Source organism: Atta colombica, unplaced genomic scaffold (assembly GCF_001594045.1).
Source record: "Atta colombica isolate Treedump-2 unplaced genomic scaffold, Acol1.0 scaffold33, whole genome shotgun sequence".
NCBI classification, from domain to species: Eukaryota; Metazoa; Arthropoda; class Insecta; order Hymenoptera; family Formicidae; genus Atta; species Atta colombica.
The window spans coordinates 2,428,674-2,449,922 of NW_017259437.1; the positions used below are offsets into that span (position 1 = coordinate 2,428,674).

At 33.2% G+C, this 21,249-nt stretch overlaps 4 protein-coding genes and 1 pseudogene across 7 annotated transcripts in view; 3 read left to right on the top strand and 2 right to left on the bottom strand.

The window, feature by feature from the left end:
- The window catches only part of LOC108690501 (tyrosine-protein kinase Src64B), a 42,232-nt gene extending 38,284 nt beyond the window's left edge, over positions 1 to 3,948 (bottom strand). For all 3 annotated transcript variants that reach the window (XR_001931892.1, XM_018197817.1, XM_018197815.1), the window contains exon 1: positions 3,875 to 3,948. The gene's annotated coding sequence lies outside the window, so the exon portion shown is untranslated. The remainder of the gene's footprint in view (positions 1 to 3,874) is intronic.
- Positions 3,949 to 3,973: 25 nt separating this feature from the next.
- LOC108690471 lies at positions 3,974 to 5,174 on the top strand (annotated as a pseudogene).
- Positions 5,175 to 5,665: 491 nt separating this feature from the next.
- LOC108690587 (ubiquitin-conjugating enzyme E2 variant 2) lies at positions 5,666 to 10,149 on the top strand. Its single transcript, XM_018197957.1, has 4 exons — positions 5,666 to 5,990; positions 7,440 to 7,582; positions 8,001 to 8,126; positions 8,209 to 10,149. The coding sequence occupies exons 1-4, from the start codon at positions 5,966 to 5,968 to the stop codon at positions 8,347 to 8,349; spliced, it is 435 nt and encodes a 144-aa protein (XP_018053446.1). The 5' UTR covers positions 5,666 to 5,965; the 3' UTR covers positions 8,350 to 10,149.
- Positions 10,150 to 10,287: 138 nt separating this feature from the next.
- On the bottom strand, positions 10,288 to 13,380 carry LOC108690503 (cytochrome c1, heme protein, mitochondrial). Its single transcript, XM_018197820.1, has 8 exons — positions 13,073 to 13,380; positions 12,095 to 12,142; positions 11,688 to 11,836; positions 11,483 to 11,615; positions 11,204 to 11,368; positions 10,953 to 11,066; positions 10,705 to 10,839; positions 10,288 to 10,628 (listed from the first exon to the last, which is right to left on the bottom strand). The coding sequence occupies exons 1-8, from the start codon at positions 13,151 to 13,153 to the stop codon at positions 10,518 to 10,520; spliced, it is 936 nt and encodes a 311-aa protein (XP_018053309.1). The 5' UTR covers positions 13,154 to 13,380; the 3' UTR covers positions 10,288 to 10,517.
- Positions 13,381 to 14,979: 1,599 nt separating this feature from the next.
- Positions 14,980 to 21,247, top strand: LOC108690487 (protein LSM14 homolog A-like). 2 transcript variants are annotated; one of them, XM_018197792.1, is made up of 7 exons: positions 14,980 to 15,379; positions 16,880 to 17,034; positions 17,185 to 17,485; positions 18,323 to 18,515; positions 18,766 to 19,050; positions 19,292 to 19,468; positions 19,625 to 21,247. In XM_018197792.1, the coding sequence occupies exons 1-7, from the start codon at positions 15,124 to 15,126 to the stop codon at positions 19,911 to 19,913; spliced, it is 1,656 nt and encodes a 551-aa protein (XP_018053281.1). In that variant the 5' UTR covers positions 14,980 to 15,123; the 3' UTR covers positions 19,914 to 21,247. The 2 variants fall into 2 exon arrangements, with proteins under 2 accessions (XP_018053281.1, XP_018053282.1); XM_018197793.1 differs by having other exon boundaries at positions 17,185 to 17,380.
- Positions 21,248 to 21,249: the final 2 nt, after the last annotated feature.

Below are 21,249 nucleotides of genomic sequence, written 5' to 3' on the forward strand. Positions count from 1 at the left end.
CTCTCTCTCTCTCTCTCTCGCATGTGATATTTATCCCACAAGGATGCACGGTGACGCGTGCAATTTCCGATGGAAGCGAGAACTCGCCGCCAACGTGATTTAAAGGTTAAGCCGAGGTTGGCCGCGCGCGCGGTCGGCCAATCGACCGTAAGGGCTCCGTGGTTAAACTTAAATCAGACCTGCATTTAAGCCGGTCTCGATCGCCGGTCGAGCGCTTGTTACATTCAATTCTCGCATCTGGAGGGCCGATTAGGACATTCAGTGTCCAACGACAATTTCAGCTCTGTCTAGCTACATTTGTCAACGAATGAATTATAGGAATAAAGATGTTGGGAATATATATAAAAATATCTTGATATCATCTGATAAGAATCTGATTGTAATAAAAACAAATATTATATCAAATGTTATATCAAATTTAAAAAAACTATTGATATATAATGTTCATTACTATCAGTCTAGATACTTAATTTTAATCTTGATTTAATTTATTCTTATTTTTAATTCTTAAAATTAGAGAAAAGTAAAAAATAAATTAAATTGAGATTAAAGTTAATTCACATTGATAAAAACGGACATAGAGATAATAATGCTGGTGTAATAATCAGTGCTGGAAAAAATTGAAATAAAATCAATAGAAATATTTATTTAAAGGATGAATCTATAAAAAATACTATTTGAAATAAGTATTTTGCGTAGTAAATATATAAAAAGAGCAAATAGTATTTAATATTTACATTAACATTTACTTGAAACAAAATATTTATTTGATATTTTGCTACTTCATGGTTAAATAAATTCTTTTATTTTCTATTTTCTATTTTTTATTATTTATTATTTTTTATTATTTTCTATTTCTTAACAATACAAAATAGAAAATAATATATTAATAAAATAAAAACATGTTGTGCTCTTGGGTTAGATACATCTCGACAAATGATTTGGAATCCGCGGAAACTGCACTCATATTACTTTATTAATGTTGCAATTTATGTTGCAAACAGCTAGATAACCAATGATAACCTATGTATCTATGAAGCATGTGCTATTTTTTATTTTGTTTTTATTTTCCGTTTTTTACGAGTATATCTGTTAAGAAAATAGAAAATAGAAGAAGTTATATAACAATGAAATTTCGAAATGTCAATCGAATATTTCAATTAAATGTAAATAATAAATACTATTTTTATATTTAACAAAATACTTTAATAGTATTTTAAAGACGTATCCTTTAAATAAATATTTCTATTAAATCCATTTCAATTTTTTCCCTGCACCAAAAATATGTATTTACTATCTTCTATTTCAATTATTTTTAAGATAATATTATATTTCACTAATATATATAAAAAAATATCATTTTATTATTAAGAAAAGTGATTACTCATTTTACTTTTTTTCTTTTAAGTAACAATTATCTTTAACAAAAATTATTTTCTTAATAATAGTTTTAAAATTTATTTATTACATATTAAAAAAAAATCTCATTATGCATTTAAAACAAGAATTTATGTTTTAAAGAATATTATAAAATTTTATTGAAAAAATGACTTTATATGATAAGCAAATCGAATTTGTTTTAATTTAATGATCTTGATTAAAGTATTAATTATTACTATGATCGATTCAAAATATGTTTTGAATAAATTTGATGCTTGTGATAAATTTATAATAAATTTCTTCGGTGTATAAAGTTTTGAAAGAAATACTTAAAACAGCAGTAGATATTTAATATTACGTACTGCAGTACGTATTTTTCTGTGTGTCAGATTTGAAAAATCTGCAGACTACGCTACATTTTTAGTAGTTTCATTCAATATAGTGTATATTGCAACTATATACACACAGAATGTATTAAAGAAACCAACTGAGTGTTTCAAATCATAAATTCTATATTTTAAATTCCAGATTTTTTTTAGATTTTTAATATTCTATATTCTATTCTAAATAATAATTACATCAATTAAGTAAGAAAAATCTCAAACTTTTGACTGCGTTAAAGTTAGATATAACTAAAATAATAACTATAAATCACACATATGTATGTGTCGCATGGTAACGTGGCGAGCATGTAGATAAGAGGATGCTATCGTTTTATTGAGATATATATTTCGACAAGATTTCAATTCTATCTTGGTCGTGCATTACCTTATTTCTTATATATTTTTCAGTGATATAAATGCAAATTTAGGCTTAGAAAGTTAATAAAAGAAATATCGAATATGACACTTACAATACTCTTCCATTTGCGCGATTAAATACTCCGTAAAATGCTCCATCGGTCAAATTCGAAAGCACATAAATTATGGTTAACGCAAGAAAGCCATGTCGGTCTCAGACACATAATGTAGAAGATAAAACAATCCTTCCTCGAGGAGGGTTTCTCCTTCGGATGCGATTAGCTGGTTACGCCCTTCTGATAGGAAAACAAAGCCTGCTTCGAAAGGGTTCTTCCCTCATTTTCCACGAGTTACTAATACATTACAGCGAACACACAGGTATGGTCAGAACATACAAACGACAATTAACGATTGTAGACTTCATAATTTTAATAATCATGTGAATGTACTGATCAATGGCTAATAATCGATGCAAAGTAACAGCCAATCGTGTTGCTATGCAATGACATCAATATCAATAGCAACCTAATATAAAGGATGAGCACGTTTCTGATGTTCTTGACATTATTTAAAGAATATTTTTATGCACGATCGTGTCAGGTAGTTGAAAAAAAAAACTTTAAGATCTTATTTTAAGAGAACTGCTCGATTAAACATTTGTTAACTAAATATTTTCAAATAAAAATATTACGTAAAGTAACCATCTTCAATTTTTTCCGGAATAGTTTTTGTACATCTTTACATTACATGCCTTTTGGGTTCTTTCCACCATAGTAATTATCGCCTTTAATGGAGGTTTCTTTTTAAGACAGCTGCTGATGTAAAAAGCTGTTAACTAAATATTTTACTTTACGCAAAGTAATCATTTTCAATTTTCTCGAAATAGTCTTCTTCTCTTCTCTTTTTTTACTTCTTTCCAACACTTTCGATATATATAATTAATCACATTTAATAGGGGTTTCTTTATCGAGGGACAGTCAATAATGACATCTGCCAAACAGATAACAATATCAAGGACATCTCACGTCTATTTCTATTACTGCAAATTAACTTTAATCTTGGTTTAATCTACTCTTCATGCTTTTTTTAGTTTTTAGAATTAGAAAAAAATAATAGAGAGTCAATTGAATCAAGATGAAAAATAAAACTGCATTAGTGGAAACATCTCAAGGTGTTTTGTACGAATCCATTCAAGGTATTAAAAAAATCTCATTACCTTATCACGAAACCAATCACACTTATTCGTTATCATTTGCAAGTGTGGTAATAACATGATAGTAACAACGATCAATGTCAGGAACGTCCCCCATCGCGTATAAATGTAACGCCCCCATGCAAGCGAGACGCTTTCTCTCTCTCTCTCTCTCTCTCTCTCTCTGCCTCCTTCTTTCTCTCTCTTGTTCGCGATCGAAAACAACAGATCCGACGTTGCCTAATGGAGAGAATACCGATTTACTGTACTCCGCCTTCACATCGCTTGTCCGAGGGTCGACAATTCATCGGGAATTGAACAGTTCCGGCGAGCACGAAATCTGAAGACTCGTTCGGACCTCGTGCCGAGCGAGGGGTCAATGGCGTATTTATGTTTGTTTATTATGATGTTCATCCAGGAAGCTGGAATCGTTGGAAAGCCGACGCTCCTCCTTGTGCGATCGCGACATTCGCGACAACGATGACGACACGATAAAGGACGAGTACCTCCGCATCAACCGCGGAATCAAAACACAAACACAATAAAACTGTTATATACTCACCGTTCCTCGCGTTGTCCACTGCTCCTCTTCCACCGCGTGTCTCCTCCGTCTCTTCACGATCGTGCCACCCCTTGGGTAATCCACGGCGAGGCTGGACACATACGAAGCCCAGGACTCCGAGAATGTCGATCGTGGAGTGGGCTAGTGATTGTCCGTTGTCGTACGGCGCGTCTCTACCGCGAGCACGAAACCAACGGCCACACGGCGCATCGCGCGCGCACAACGCTCGACGAGATGCACCCACGGAACGCGAACTGACAGCTATCGCGCGCCGTTCATTATCGGAGGGGAAGAGAGAAGAGAACCACCTTCACCTGCGCTCGCGCCGCTCACGACTGCTCCGCTTCTACTCTGCTCTTGCTAGTTGCTCTTGCGCGCGACCGGCCGGCAACCAACGGCGCCGATGCACACCGCACACCGCACGTTGCCCTTCTCCAAACTGATCCGCTCTTCGTTGCTCTTCGTCACCGTCACCATCTTCGCGAGGCACCGCCAATAATGCCAGCACTGCCTCGCGTTCGACCAATCAGTATCTCGCTACTCGCTACTACGATTTCTTGTTTCCGACTCCGCCATAAAGTTTCACCATATGATTAGGCGCGCTGAAATCTGAAAATATAATTTCTTTTCTTGATTGAGAAATAGAAAAAGATGGAATGAAGGCGAATAGCTATTGTTTTATTATTATTACAACTTAGATGTTACGAAACATTTCATTTTATTATTTGTCTCAGGAAAATATGTGCGTTATATTTAAAGAGAATGTGATATATTTATGAGAATTCATTCCTCTGAAGTAACTCTTGATAAAATATAGAGAATATTATAATTAATAGAGAATTATTATAGAAATAATTAGAGAATATATATAATTTGTCGTTATTGATAATTTTACGAATTTAATTAATTGTTGAAAATATTTATTGAGTGATAAGTGGAAACTTTTTCAATGAAAAGAATTGATGCACAATGAAAATAATTGTACATGAAAAAAATATCAAAATCGGATTTAATTATTATGATCAGCCTTTGTTTTAACCACCTTTTGTTTTAAAAAAAAATATATATGTACGTTTTCTAAAGAAACTTGTGAATATTAATTTTCAAAATTTAGAGGTAAGTTGCTGATTGATGGAAAATTTCTAATGGTGGTTTTATATTGGCTTATAAAATTTAGAATAAATTTCTAATGAAACCGATCAATATATAATCTAATCTAACCGATCAATAACAGATTTTACTGGATCTCCTGTCGCATTTAATGTCGCGTGATTCGGACGGCAGTGAGAGCGAGAAATGAACAAAGTGTAGACTGTAGACTAGACGATAGAACTATCTTCTGTGGAACCACGAATGGAGCGACGCAAATCGTCAAATCCGGAATGCGTCAACTCACTCGGCGCTTACAACACTCACTAGAAAATTATTTATTCTTGTTCAACATTCGATAAACAACAAAGATGAAATGATTCCACAATCTGTCGCAAGCTTGCATTTTGAAATCAACACTTCATATTGACTGTCGCGACAAACTTGCAATCAGCTTGTGCAACTAATGTAGAACCGGCTAAAGACGCGTTCTACTTTAAGCCAATTTGACAGCCAATCTAAAGCTTACATTTTGAAATTAACGCTTCATATTGGTTGTTGTTGTCGCAACAAATTTGCGATCGGCTTGCAAGATCGGCTTGCTAATATAGAACCGGCTTCCGGTGACAAGGCGCGTATGATTCATCCACAAACAACGAACGCGACGGACGTGATCTAGAGAGCGATTAGTCCGTGGGGAAAACGGGCGATCTCTCGCGCGGAGCGGAGCGCGGAGCGGAGGTTGGCTGAATTCTCTCGCGAAGCAGAGTGTATTTTCGTTTATCGGGTAGACACGGCCGACACGGCGCACACACGCTTTCCCTTGGTCGCAGCGCGCCGGATTACCGCTAAATCGTCCGACGGGTGATGAAAAGCTCGCGCCGCAGTTAAAAAGGCCGCGCCAAGCTCCACGTGAGTGACTCGCCCGCGTACGGTGCACGTTTGCCCCGCTGTACTTTAGGGGGGAAAAAAAATACAGTTTCTCGCCAGAAATACGAGATCATGGCGGTGCCCAACAGCGGTGTAGGTGAGTTATTTTATTTGAACGGCCCGTAAACATCCGGATAAACATTCTCCTTCTCGTTTCTCTCCCTCTTAATCGAATAATGAGACCCTCGAGATGGGACGATGCGACGATTGTCGTACTCGGCATTCTCGTACTACGCGAATTGACAGAGGATGGCGAGGATACCGCGAACCGTATTTCTCGTATAACGAGTCATCGAAACGGTAGACTCGATAATACATCCGTCGCGAGTTGGGATTATTCTTCTACGGTATCGCGGACTCTTCTCGGAACTCCCGTTGATTCGAAAAATCGCAATGATGAAAAGGTTAACCCAGGTTAACCAAATCCTACCTCGTGCCCATAACCTGTATCGGCGCGAATATCGCGCGGGTATGTTGCAGCTGTTATGATTGCATTATAATTACTATGTTAATAAAGCAACTATATTTCGCGACAAATCTTGTCTTTTAAAATAGATTTACAATCTTTAAAATTATTTAAAAACTAGATTTAATGAATTATGATGATATAAGGTTTATACACTTATTAGATCATACACTTGACTATAAATATAAAGCATCCTGAAAAATTGACGTAAACGTTTCATATCTAACGAAAAATAATTTAAAATTATGTTGAGAAATAATAAGTGTTATGTGCATTCCCTATACAATATTGTGCCTGTGCCTTCCCTATACAATATTTATTTGTATGACAATTTTAATATATTATTTTCTTTTGATTTTATCATTGCTAATATTCTTTTGAAGGAATAATTTGAGGATATTTTATATTTATGATCAAGTATGTTATTCCACATAATACTTCTCCGAGAGATATTCTAGGGAATGGAGATACGTCTTCAGAATGTAAGAAGTTAAGTTATAAGAAAAATCTCTGTGATTAAAATGTTTCTTGGAGATTATATTATATAGGATAGAATTCAAGGATTTCAGAAACTCTCTTTATAATTTCTTAATCTCTAGCTTATAAACCGAATATATGTGAGATGAGGCTCAAGGTCAAATTTATATTAATTACAGCTATGTTCTAATAAGGATGGTTTATAAGAGACACAGATACAGTGAATCATTATTCCTTATGGGCTTTCTACAATAAATCATCATCCACCATTATCTAAGCTTAAGCTGTAAGAAATTGACTAATCACAGTCAAATGTTAGAAGAATAATCAAGTATCATTGATCAATTTCTTATAGCTTAAGATTTAAAGCTTAGGTAATAGTTTATTGTAGAAAATGCATTATTGTTTGCCAATGATAAAGAAAGATGAAGTGACACTGTCTTTTGCTGAAAAACACTAATATATTGTTAGTTCTTAAAATCTATAATTTACATTATATATACAATAGATTTTCAATACTAGCAGTTTATGTTTAAATACAATTTACGAGTTGATTGCTCTTATACCGAGCCCTTATACATTACCCTTCAAATCCTGTTTCAGTTATGCCCCGAAACTTTAGACTTCTAGAGGAGCTAGAACAGGGCCAGAAAGGTGTGGGTGATGGCACGATCAGTTGGGGCCTGGAAAATGACGATGACATGACTCTCACGCATTGGACTGGTATGATAATTGGACCACCTAGGGTAAGATACCTTTTACTAGTGTAGTTTGTCATCGTTGCAATAACACATATCATCTTTTTATGTTTACGTTTTATAAGATATAAATTTGCTTTCAAGAAAATGTAAATACAAACTAATCTACATTACGATACTTATGTTAATATATATATATATATTTTTTATTTTTCTCACATCAATATCAGATAAAATTTCCATGACACTTAAATGAATAATTGTTAAAAACAATTTTTATAAATAGTTTGAGTTATAAATAGTTGATTAATAATAATTATATATTTTATATTGTTAAAATATTCATATATATTGGAACAAAAATATGACTGTAGGAATTAATTGCATCAAATGTGATTCTACAAAAATAAAGTTTAATTTTTTGAAATATTTTGTTGATATGTAATTAATATGTCATATCTTTTAGACACCATATGAAAATAGGATGTATAGTTTGAAAATTGACTGTGGTCAAAGATATCCAGATGATGCCCCTAATGTAAGATTTTTAAGCAGAATCAATATGAATTGCATTAACAGTGCCACTGGAGCTGTAAGTATATAAAATTGCAGTGTACATTTCTATTAAGATAAAGAACATATGTACTTAATGTAACATGAAATTTTCATACAAGGTGGATAATCGCAGCGTTCCGGTCCTTGCAAAATGGCAACGAGAATACACAATTAAAACAGTTCTTCAGGAACTCCGTCGTTTGATGACGTTGAAGGAAAATATGAAACTTTCTCAGCCTCCGGAAGGCAGCACTTTTTAGCCTAACCGTATGAACAGAGATATCTTCCTTTTTGCAATAGCATGAGGCGAGATTTAATAAAGGTACCAAATAATATTAAAAGGGTGCCCGCTGAAAATATATGTTAAAAAAGAAATAAAAAAAAACTCGAAAAAAACAGCTTTGTGAAAGAAAGGAGGTAATAGCTTGGAAAGTTGAATGAGTGTATCGAGTTCATGTATAGATTAGATAGAAAAAAATGACAAAAACGCATTTGTCAAGCACAGCTGGTTCTTTGTCGGAATTTTTCACTAAAAAGTAGTAGTATTTTCCTGGAACCCCGATTTCATTGCATATAATTACATCATATTCGCGCACGAGATAATCCAATACGGATGCGAATTAATTTAAGAAAACTTTGCTCCAGCTTTTCAAGCTAGTACAATGTAAAGCGGAAAAAATCCATATTTTGAATCTTAAAAAACTGGAGACACAGTCTATGTAATAAAAATGAATAATCAGTAAGAATAACTTATGCCTTTAAAGTTTTTTAATGAGAGAAGAAGAGTAACGTCTGGTATTGCCGTTATAAGATTTCTCTTCTGTTTGCGCGCAAGTGCCATTTCATCTCTTGCAGAGGTGTCTCTCTCTCACTGCTGCGATAGAAAATTTGTGAATTTTGGACCATCGTAAATCTGTATGTCTATTTTATTTTTCCGTGCTGCATATACTGTTTAAACTAGCGATTTACAATGAAATAACGTATATGTCTGAAAAATTATGTCCTTAAAAAAACGGCCTCTCTCTCTTTCACGCTAAACGAATTGCGTTTCGTAATTGATGAGGAGACGTCGCTTTGTAATTGAAGCATGCATAAATTTGATTTGTAATATCGTATATAGCGAACAATATATACAATGCTGCATGGTAAAGTACATCAATGTATGAAGCATCGTGTGAATGAGATCTTTTAGTCGATATCATATTTAGACATATTGAAAGTATACTACTTACCAATGTGTATTTGATTGTTAAAATGCAACAGGATTATAAAGTATGCAGATAAATAATGCTTACTGTTTAACCCAAAAGCTTCATGATTGATGTATTGTGAATATTAATTTTGTTATAATTCTCCGAATCATAATCTAATTCCTAACATTACTTTGTAAAGTACAAGAGTTGCGTATTATAACAAAATCAGTTTATTTTAATCTTTAGTGCAATCACTATAAATTCATGAATATTGTTGCTATAAATCGAATTATATGCGATCTATTAATGATTGATGATGTTTAAGTAAATATGTTCCAGGAAGAAAATAATTGTTATTACAATGTCAAGATTTATATTATTCAATTAATCGAAAGGATGTTTTATATCTAAAATTTCACCAAAGTAGATTTTGAAATATCTCCACGTTTAATTGTATAAATATTTTCTAATTACTCGAACGAAAATTATACATACCTCTTTATCCGCTTTGCATTTCAGTATTACACTATCGATAATATAATAGTGTAATTTATAAATCATCCTATTAAAAGAATAACAAGTTATAGCTCCATGTGGACGAAAACAAGCTTAAGGAGAATAAAGTGATTTCCTTAGAAGTAAGCGTTTCCTATGTTTCTTACCCATATATTAGCGACTTTTTTTAACTTTTGAATAAATCGTTGTTTTATTGAAATTAAATAACTTCGTAACATATTCAGACTTTTGCAGATATTTTATCCTTAATCTTCGAAAATGAGTTAGATGAAAACTTTTAATTGAAATAATTTGTAAAAAATATTGCATAATCACATAATAAAAACTAAAAAACTTACCAATAATAAATAAGAATGAAATATTCAGTTAATTGAAATATATATATCCTTTGATCTTGTAGACTTAAATGTGTCCATAAATATCTCTATCATTTTGTGAGTTACTTAAGATTGTAAATAAATCATGTCTCATCAAGGGAGTGGACATTACTTATGTTTAACAATTTATTTAAATCAGACGATGACTCCATTTGGTAACTATGTACAATATTTAATTTAATAGATTTTGGTAGTGATGACAAATTGACAGTTCGTCAAATATATGAATAAGTTTAAATCTTCAGAGAGGAGCCACAACTTGCCGGATACATTGTTTAAATTGCGAAACTACATTCTGATACCAGCACAAAAGCTAACATCACGGCGTCAATTTCCAAGTGGCTAACGATATTTTTTGGGAACAAACATTAGTTTTGTACTCTTTATAGTCGACCACTTGTGTCGCTTAAGATAGTATGTAGTAACCAAGAGAATTGCAAATATTCCAAGACCCTATAAACAATCAACGTTAAAATAATTAAGATAAAATGATAAAGTAAAATAAAATTCGCAATGATATTCAGTTCACCTTAATAGTCATTTGTTTTCGTTCATCAAATTCATGATTGGCAGTCCACATTAGGAATGTGGTAATATCTTTTGCTACTTGAGAAGCAGTTGCTGGAGTACCATCTTCATATTCTAAGATTTCGTTATAAATAGCCTATATGAAGGAATAGAATTGATTTATTATTATTTTTATTATTATTAATGGATGTATCAAGTTCAGTCGCTAATTATATCAGCTTGTATATAAAAAAAATATGAATGACTCACTTGTGCCATACCAATGGCACCACCTGGAAAATATGGATTGAAATATTGTCCGTCTCTTAAAGTTATACCAGCTGGTGCATCACAATATCCAGTTAGCAAAGAAAAAACATAGTTCTGAAAAATATGTAAAATATATTTTTAATTAAATTGGTATTAATAGAAGTACTTTTATCAAAAATTTCAATGAAAATCGATTAAAAATTTAATTTCTTGATTGCATAAATTCTATATATTATTAAAAATTTACTTGCCTCTCCATTGTGCCTGGCATTTATTATGTAAGATAAATCAGGTGGATAAGCACCATTATTCGATGCCCTGGCAGCTTCTTCATTCGGATATGGAGATGGCATATAATCATACAATTTTCCTGGACGTTTATAATACTCTCCTACGTCGTTAGGGCCATCTTCTACCTATGTATCACATAGAAGTTTGTTACTATATTAAATCTTGTATTTTACACAATTATAAATATACGAGATATTTCTCATAGTAATAATTTCTCATAATATTATAAAAGATAATACCATGACTTCTTCCGCGAGAGCTTTGGCTTCTGCTTCGGTATGAGTAACATTAACAAGGTGACGATATGCCACATATTGCAAACTGTGACAAGCTGCACATACATTCTTGTAGACTTCCCATCCTCGTCGCATGCTACAAAAAAAAATTAGATTAATAACAACAATAACACATGCATAATTCATTGTTAGTATTTAAGAATTATACCTAGCATGATCTAATGAATTGAACCATCCATAAAAATCCCATTTATACATTGGAGGATGAGCTATCAATTCACCAGCTTTTACCGAGCTATCTAAAGCATAGATGAAGGCACTGATGCCTCCGGCAGTTACTCCTAAGCATGTTAATAACTGTAATTAAAAATGTTACAAGTAGGTTTCATCATTTTTTTAATAATATAATTTGTATAATATTGTCACATATTATATAACATTGTTGTATATTGAAAATATAGGTAAAATTATCTAGTAATATAGATAAAACTAGTCTGTTAACTTACTAACATACTAATATATGCAGTTTGAGGGAATGCAAAATTGATTCTGACATTAAAGGGATTGGATATGGTTGGGATGTCTCTTGGTCCAAGTTAAATTAAATTCACATACCATTTTCCGACTCCTAGGCCATTCTTTTATAGTGGAAAAATTACTGGTCTGCAAAAACAAAATTTAAAGTTCAAGTATAAAAAGTTTAACATATTCCACAATGGGAAGAAAACTATTTGCAATGTTATTCTACACGTATTCATATTTCTATTTTCTTCCTTCTTTTACAAACAATTAATTCGATTTTACTATAATTATTTAAAAATTTAAACATATATAATATCTTTTATTTAAAAAATTATTAAATTATTTAAAAAATATATATATTTCTTATTTATATGTCATTTTAAATAATTGTTATAAAATATTCACAAGAGATCTTTTGTATATCAAATACAAATTGAACAATGTCTATCTAATAGTTCTTCAAGTTAAAGATTAATATATAGGCTCTTAGATTAATATATATTCTTATAAATCTTAATATGATCTAATCATATTATGATATAATCAAGTAAAAAAGAACATACTTAATGAACTGTTGAGCATAACATTCTTTAATCAACATTTAACACTGACAATTGATGACATGACAACACAATTGTCTACAATTAGGCGATAAAATTCATTCATACAAATTTTGTGGTGACAGCGAACAATATAGTCACTTGTGCCACTGGCCGCGAATAATGCATTGGTAACGCATGTTTGATATCATGGCAGCATCCCGGATTTTCTCGATATCGCTCACTATTACATAACATCTATTGAAGTGCCATCGAAATCGTTATCGCGTTGACGTCGCGTGCCTTCAGGCTCTTCGCCAGCGTCTCGACGTGCAAGAAAGTTCTGCAGGGAACGATATCACCAAGAAGAAGTGACATTAGCAGACAGTACTGTGCCCTCAACGCGAGGCCACGGGTCAATATTGGTTAACATCAAGTATGTTGACATGAACGACGCGATGCTATGACGATTTTCGCAAGGAAACGCATATAGTTATTTAGAAACGTCAGATATTCGCGTTTATTTACTTACCTGGCCGATCAACGTGCCATAATTCGGTTTTAGAAGACCCGATTTACAAATCCGACCTAACGTCGCCGCCATGTTGGACATAGGTGCAATGCGTAAAGGGTTATGCTAGTCAGTGTACAGTCCGCTGGACGTTGATGGACAGTTGACGAAGAATTAGTCTCGTGACTGTTGCAAAAATCCTTCTGTGATTATTCCGACTTTTTGGAACGGTCGAGGACCTGAGAGAGAGAGAGGTTAAAATATCAGTGGAGAGAACACCGTGAAAACGATTTCGGTCGGCGCCGTCGGCGAACCTGCGCAGGCTCGCCAACATTGCAACATGATCATTTAAACTTGAATAGGCACGATAATCTACATTTATAATATACGGAATTTTTTTGTATTTAAATTCATATGTATGTCATTTTATATTTATGTCACCATATTAAATTATATTTATATTATATTTATTATTACATTACACTAAATTAGTGTACATTTAAAAAAGAGCTACTTTATATATAAAGTATATCTATAATCATCAACTTTAATAATGAAATCATATATAATGAAATGTATATTCTGTTAAATAACGATATTATTATTGAATATTTAATTGTTCAAAATATTTCGGTTTAACTTACCTACTATTTATTTTTTCTATTTCTTGATTTTCTATTTCTCTCTTTTTATGCTCGAATTTATTGCCAGAATTGGGCAAACGTATACTATAAATATTAATTGTTATTTATATCATTGAAAGAATATTAAAAGATAATTTTCCGAGAGTTAATTTAATATGGATCTGAATCGTTTATAAAATCATATATTAATTTTATAATTTATTACCCTATTAATGTTTTGTGTAAATATTATATGGCGCAATGGTATTGCATATTTCTATAAAACCGTATTTTTAATCATTAGTCAATAATACTCATAATATGTAATTCGTAGGAAATATTATAACATATCATATATTACATATTATACATGAATAATAATAAATCATAAAAATTTATTAATGCCCGTATTTATATAGTCAGGCCTTGTATTTAAGGAAGCCTTAAATGTAAGGCCTGAAATTTATCTTTAGATACTCTACGAATTATTTCATTGGCTACTGAGCATCTAAAGATAAATTTAAAGATCAAACGAGAATGGATTAAAATGGATTAAAATTTTGTTCTATCCGAATGCGTATTTTAAATAGCGAATATTTTTTTTGGATTCAATTGGATTCAATTAGATTCAATTGAATGCAATTGGATTGAAAATCTGCATTTCTTATTCAAAATTTTGAATTAAACAGTATTCTGTTCGCAATGCACAGAAAAAGCTAATATTTTTAGATTGAAAGGCATAGAGATATACTCCATGCAATTCCTATAAATTAATAAAAATGCGTTCAGGATTGAAAAGCATTCATTTTAACATTCGTAAATCAATATTTCTGAAAATTTGAATCCATTTCAATTAATTTCCAATTCATTCTCGTTTGCTGGGGAAGCCTTCTTAAGTATAAGATCTGACTATGAAGTAGTAATAGGGCATATGATTTAGGCATAATGAAAATAATAAGGAATAAAGAATAAGAAATAATAGATTTTACCTATCAGAAACTGGATACATCGAAATACATAGTTTCTGATAAGTTATAAGATAAGAAATCTGTTATTCCTTGCTGCTTATTCCTTTCTTATATCTGAATTCTTATTCCATTGCAGGCTAATCGGATGATTGAAACAATTGCTAATGTCAGTAATTATCAATAATTATTCCTAGGCCCGACACTGTTTATGTTAAGAGTTACATAATAGGGACCTGATATCTTTGGATATATCTCATTTATCATACAAATTTTTCAAACATATCGATTATTTAAAAATGAAAAAATTCTCCAATCTCCATAAATTCTCTGTCTTGTAGTCTATCAGTATCCTTAAAAATTTATCGTACAAATGAAATAATATCCTTTATTGTGTACACACTCCTGCGAAGCATCGGAAATATTTTCGCCATTTGAGGATAACCCCGGAGCCTGGAGGGTGCGCGTGCGAGCATTCGGGCGCATGCGCCGCGCGTCGTTGGCACTCTTGGCAAGTAGTCCGCCGCCGACCATTGCTGTCAGCTGGACGATTTCGTCAGATGGTGTCGTGAATCCCATAAAATCACATCGATCGGAGCGCGACGGAGTCAGAGTCAAGATGAGCGGTGGTATGCCAGAGCTGGGCTCGAAGATCAGCTTGATCTCGAAGGCAGATATTCGTTATGAGGGTCGTTTGTTCACCGTCGATCCACAGGAGTGTACGATCGCTTTGGCTAACGGTGAGTAGCACGGCGGAAATCCAAGATGGACTCCCGCCGCACCGTATCCACCGTACCATCCCGCCGCCACTACTACCGCCACTATCGCCGCCGAGATTCTCGTATCTCATGTTTCTCTCGTTATCTACTCCACGAGATTGTCCGCTCGACCGGCTAGAGTCTCCGTGATCGGTGGTAACATCGCCGAGTCTCCTTGTTTTCTGTCACTAGGCGCGGAAACCTTTATATGATTCATTACGTTCGCGTTGTTGCGAACAAACATAGAGGTCATATTTCCGTAACTCCGTAGAAAGTCGCTCCGGAAAGCTGCTCCGAAATGCACAAATTCAGAATCCCATCCGGACTGTCTGTCGATGCCGTTCCGCCAGCTTCATGCCGACCGCGTCGTCGAGTCGCGTATCATGGAGAATCTTTGGAGAAAGTCGCCGACATCCGCGATTCGGCGGCATCGCGTGTTGCAAAACAACCGGGGTCGCGGCGACCTGTAATCGTAACGTATATTTCTCGAACAGTCGATATCGGAACTCCATTGGTCCTAATTTCCGTTGAGATGATCCATCAATCACGCTAATGCGTCGCGTTTTGATCCGCACATTTGGCGCAAACGCCGAATGCCGGAACTGTTACGGATCGCTTGATCTATGTAAGATTATGTCGCGGTTTCGCGGTTAGCAATCATCGAAGTTATCGGATGAAAATCGAGTCGTCCTAAACCGTTGAAATTTTCATGATGTTAGTAGTAGGTTATCGATATATAGGATATAGTCAACGCGATGTTGCAAATGCTTTGAAGCGTTTTTTAATTGGTTAGTTTGTAAAATTCTTTCTTCTAATTGATTCATCAAACGCATTCAAAGCATTTGTAGCGAGACTTTGATCACAGCCATAGTAATAGATAAATTTGGCAATTCCAAAATTCTAATATGGACTTCGACAAATACAAGTTCGCCGTATAATACTTTAAAAACTTAAATAATTATCTGCTAGTACGTTATATTGATACTGAGGATGTAATTTTGAATTTAGGTTTGGTATGTATAACGTTTGTATGGAATGTTTGTCTCTTTCTTCTGTCGAATGTTTACATGTCCTTGTCTCCTTGTCCCCTTGGTTTTGCTGAATAGATAATGACTTTAGAGAATATTTCAGTTAGGAACAAATATTATTCTTGGAAATGTACTACTGGAGTCTCATATCACACGTACAAATATAAAATTTCTCTTTCCATAATATTAATCAATGCGTTGAAAAAAATAGATACTGCACAAATTTATTTTCTACAATGAATGTAACCTAAATATTAGTATTGTTAATATAAAGAATTTGAACATTAGGTGTCTATTTTTTTATCTATTTTATTTCAAGTATTAATAAACAAATAAAGATCTATTTAATTAAAACTTATTTAATCTAATAAGGATTTAATTAATTTAATAAAAAATTATAATGGTGAATCTTTAATTACGATAATTTGAAATAACTATTTTGTTACTTTCATAGTGCGTTCCTTTGGTACGGAAGATCGAGAAACTCAACTTCCTGTGGCACCACAAAATCAAGTATATGAGTATATTCTGTTTCGCGGATCAGACATCAAAGACATCAGAGTTGTCAACAATGTTAGTTCTATCCCCAACGATCCGGCTATCGTGCAGGTAATTATTAAATTTTTATATTCTTTGTATAGAAATGTGTTTTAAATTAACAGAATATATAAATATAATTAATAGAATCTAAAAATGAATTCAATTATAATATGTTAAATATGATGAATTTTAGCTGATTTTAATTATCATTGTTTGTAGATGACGGTGCAGCCATCTATGGGTCAGCAGTCGTATCAACCACAGCCTAGCTATGCTCATCCGATGATGGGTCAGATGGGTCCGATGGGTGGCCAATATGGAGCCCCCTATGGCATGGGTATGGGAGCTATGGGCCCGGTAATGGGAATGCCAACTGCAGCTAGAGATCCTCGCGGAGCAATGAATAAACAGCCAAGTGAGTTGAGCTTGGGCTCCGCTGAACCCAATGCCATCTCTATCCCAAACTCACTGCCAACGGCCAATATCGACCCATTACCAAAAGATCAATCTCTGGAAGATGGTAACTGTTTTTGCTATGAAGTATCCCTTGCCTTGCTGGCATGCTTGTTGCTGCTCCTGTTTTGGTAATGCTTTTCTCTATTGCGTTTCACGCTCTCAGAAAATGACATAAATTGTTATGCATTCTGGAATATGTAATGATATATTTTGATATCTTTTTAAATACATTATTTATAATTAACATTATAGTAACAAATTTGCAATTATTCTATTAACAAAAGTCTACTTACTGTCTTTTTTGCACACTTATGTAGATTTTTAATATCTTGCAATCTTCATGCTTTGTTTATATGCCTTCTATATATAATATATATTTATATGCATTTTAATCAAATATAATTTTAAATCAATACATAGCAATGTGCATTTACATGTATAATAAAATTTGTATATTTTTGTAAATTTTGAAAAATCTTAATAAAAAATATACATATATTTATTAACATTTTTAATCTGTATATATACAATTTGGTTTAATGTTTCTCTTTTCTAAAATCGATAGAAAATATTTTTGCATCTGCATGCTTTTCTCAATTTTATTTCATTTACGCTTAAATTATAATGTGTAACAAAATAGCAATTACAGTAATAATAAACAATAATAATTGTTTATAAAAATCCTCTAGAGATTTATTTTACATTAGACACGCGAAACTTTTGTAGAAGTTAGTAGCAGTCTTTCATTTCGAACTTTGGGAATGAAAAGTTTGTGTTTATTTTCTTGTACTAAAGTTTCGTGTTGGACTAGAAATGCTTGCAATTTTGGTCGGCTATTTGGTCTCCATAGATTAATAAAAATGTATTTATTATGTGACACATTCACATGTTGCGATAATAGGTGTACTAGACCTCATCAGTGGTGGTTCCCGTTCTACCACTCCTACATCATCCTTATTGACAAGGAAAAGTCCAACTATGGATCAAGGTATTCAGGTAGGACACGAACAACAGCAGCAGGGCAATAACATTGGCAAATTGAATGACAAGACAAATATCAGGACCGTCCAACCGCCTCGTCGAGACCATGATAGGTATTTCATTTAGGAAATTAATTTTCTTTTTATAAATGAAACTATAATAAGTGTATGCATATAATAGTTTTATCTTCTAGTATCCTGATATTAAAAATACAATTGTACTTCACAATTTTATTTGCTTGACTTGTTAGATTTTTTTGTTTATACAAACATAAAATGATTCTACATAGATTTATATTATTGTTGTTGAACTGATGATATAGCTTCATAAAATTTTAATAAATAATTCGTTTATTATGTTTAGCCACGGAGGTACCAAAAACAACGCGGGTATGTCTCATCAATATAATGATACGAAGAGAGACATGAAACAAGATGGCCAAAATCAAGGTCATATGCAGGGTGGTCGAGGCAACCGTGGTGGTTGGGTAAATCGCGGCAACATGAGAGGTCGAGGAGGCCGAGGAGGTCGAGGACGTGGTGGTTTCCGTACGAATCAAGCGAACAACTTGGATGGCATCAAGCCTAAGATGAAGTTTGATAACGATTACGATTTTGAACAAGCTAATACTCAGTTCGAAGAATTGAGGTGAGCATAAACGATCACTATGAACACTGATAATTCTGCATGGTTACGTGCCGGATTCATTTCAAGTAATTGTTGAAATGACCAATGTGGAGACCATGCAAAAGTAAAGTTAGTGCGAATTTAAAGCAATCGTAATTTCAACAAATACGAATCGCTTACGCATCGCATTAACATTGTTTTATAAAATTATGTTTCAATGATTTAATTTATATGTTAATATAACATTTATATCATATCGTAGGTCGCAATTAGCGAAAACGAAAATCGATGGTACTGACAATGAGAAGAAAGACGACAGTGGAAACGAGACAGGTGCTGGTGAAGGTGAACCCGAGGAGGAACCGGAAATTGTTCACTACGATAAGTCGAAATCATTCTTTGATAATATTAGCTGTGAAGCTGTTGAAAGGAGTAAAGGGTAAGCTTTATTGAGAGAATATTTAAATACCGTATATAAATTCACAGTACAGCTATGGTTTTTAATTTTTTTTTAATGAAAGAAAATTATTGAATTTTATGAAATGTTTTGTATACGGTAAATGTATAAATATATAAATGTATAAATTTTTTTCAGGCGATTCCAACGTACGGATTGGAGAACAGAACGAAAACTGAATTCAGAAACATTCGGTGTAGCTTCTACAAGACGCGGTACATTCCGCGGCCGTGGTTACTACGGTCGCGGAATGGGAGGCATGTTCAGAGGTAGTAGTGGCGGCAATAACGCTGGATTCCGCGGTGGCTATCGAGGTAGCAGGGGCGGTAATCGCAAACCCCCTAACCAACTACAGAATAACACGGGGAGTCAAAATCGCGCGACCAATGAACAGTCTGCTTCTCAATCACAGGCAAAAGTTATCTAAATGAAAAAAGAATCTAATTTGTCATCGGTATGGCATAAAAGAGTAAAATATGCTGAGGAGAGAATAAAGCGATGTGCTGCTATGTATAAGTATACACAACATAGATTAAGATTTTTACGATATGTGCTCTACGTTATGGACTGATTTGGATTAGAATTTGGCAGTCGAATAACACAGAAGATACATACGGCCGGATTAAATGTAGATTATATTATATAACGGAACGCGTTTGCAATCGCCAAATCGGTGATTACGTGTTAGGTGACAAGAATCGCACATATGGACGTTGCTGGCGCATATGACTCTTTGCATCGATATTTTGCGACTAGATGATCGGAGAAAGTACTTTTAGAGACAAATTTTCTTACCGCTTAATCGACAATGATCACGATGAATTGTTAAAAGAATAGAATGTTTTTGTTAGGGAAGTAAAGTCAATTATGATCTGATCGTTCCTTGGTCTTTTTTACATTGATACTTATTTGTGTAAATTCAGATGTCTAAATAATTAAGGAAGGAAATTACTTGTAAGAAGGCTAGTCATAAGTTTTACTTGAAATATGTCTGTTAACAAAATTCTTAATAGAATAATCTGAAACCGCTTTATAAACAATAGTATATTTGTTTATTAGTTAGGGAAAAAATTGTACAATTCAATCGTGATCATTCTTCAGTCGGTTTTCTCAAGATTTGACTATATGATTATGGAATGGCTTTATGATGATGGTGACTTGATAATACTAGTCGTTATGGAATAGCTGGTTTGTATCCGTATATCGGAAGTGAATGGCAATAGACGTGCATAAAAGTACTTTCTCGTCAAAGTATGTAAAAATCGATTGTATCTAATTGCATTTGTCGAGAATAGAAATATCGTGAGCTATATAGTACAAGATAAATCTGATAAAAATTATATTTTTTTTCTTTTGTTTTGGTTTTTTTGAGTGTACGCAGACAAAGTTTTTCGAGTCCTCGGCACGAAGTTTATATAAACGTATAATTTTATTAGGGTGGATGAACATAAGTGGGAAATAAGTAAAAGCCAGTTTATATGAAAATTTTTGTATTATTAAATTGTAATCTTATTATCCGCCTACTCTTTCTTTGCAAGATCTGCATCTAGAATTAGAAAGATGTAAGTGTCAATCTTATTGTAAGTAACTAAGTTCTAAATCATGTTACATAATTGTCATCGTGTTTTGCAAATAAGGATTCCTCGATTGCTCTCATATGTATAAGAGTAGCTTAATTAGTAAAACTAAAATAGATATCTGCATTATAATCAGTAATTAATTATATCAGATATGAAATTTGTATGATGCTTATTAAAAATAAT

Excerpts from the sequence above, each read along its gene's own strand:
- LOC108690487 (XM_018197792.1), top strand. The coding sequence starts at position 15,124 with ATGCGCCGCGCGTCGTTGGCACTCTTGGCAAGTAGTCCGCCGCCGACC. Across the intron at positions 15,380-16,879 it reads TACGATCGCTTTGGCTAACG|TGCGTTCCTTTGGTACGGAA; the intron begins GTGAGTAGCACG and ends TTACTTTCATAG. Across the intron at positions 19,051-19,291 it reads ACTCAGTTCGAAGAATTGAG|GTCGCAATTAGCGAAAACGA; the intron begins GTGAGCATAAAC and ends ATCATATCGTAG.
- LOC108690587 (XM_018197957.1), top strand. The coding sequence starts at position 5,966 with ATGGCGGTGCCCAACAGCGGTGTAG. Across the intron at positions 5,991-7,439 it reads GGTGCCCAACAGCGGTGTAG|TTATGCCCCGAAACTTTAGA; the intron begins GTGAGTTATTTT and ends ATCCTGTTTCAG. Across the intron at positions 8,127-8,208 it reads TTAACAGTGCCACTGGAGCT|GTGGATAATCGCAGCGTTCC; the intron begins GTAAGTATATAA and ends TTTTCATACAAG.
- LOC108690503 (XM_018197820.1), bottom strand. The coding sequence starts at position 13,153 with ATGTCCAACATGGCGGCGACGTTAGGTCGGATTTGTAAATCGGGTCTT. Across the intron at positions 11,616-11,687 it reads AATTCATTAGATCATGCTAG|CATGCGACGAGGATGGGAAG; the intron begins GTATAATTCTTA and ends TTTTTTTTGTAG. Across the intron at positions 11,369-11,482 it reads CTCTCGCGGAAGAAGTCATG|GTAGAAGATGGCCCTAACGA; the intron begins GTATTATCTTTT and ends TGTGATACATAG.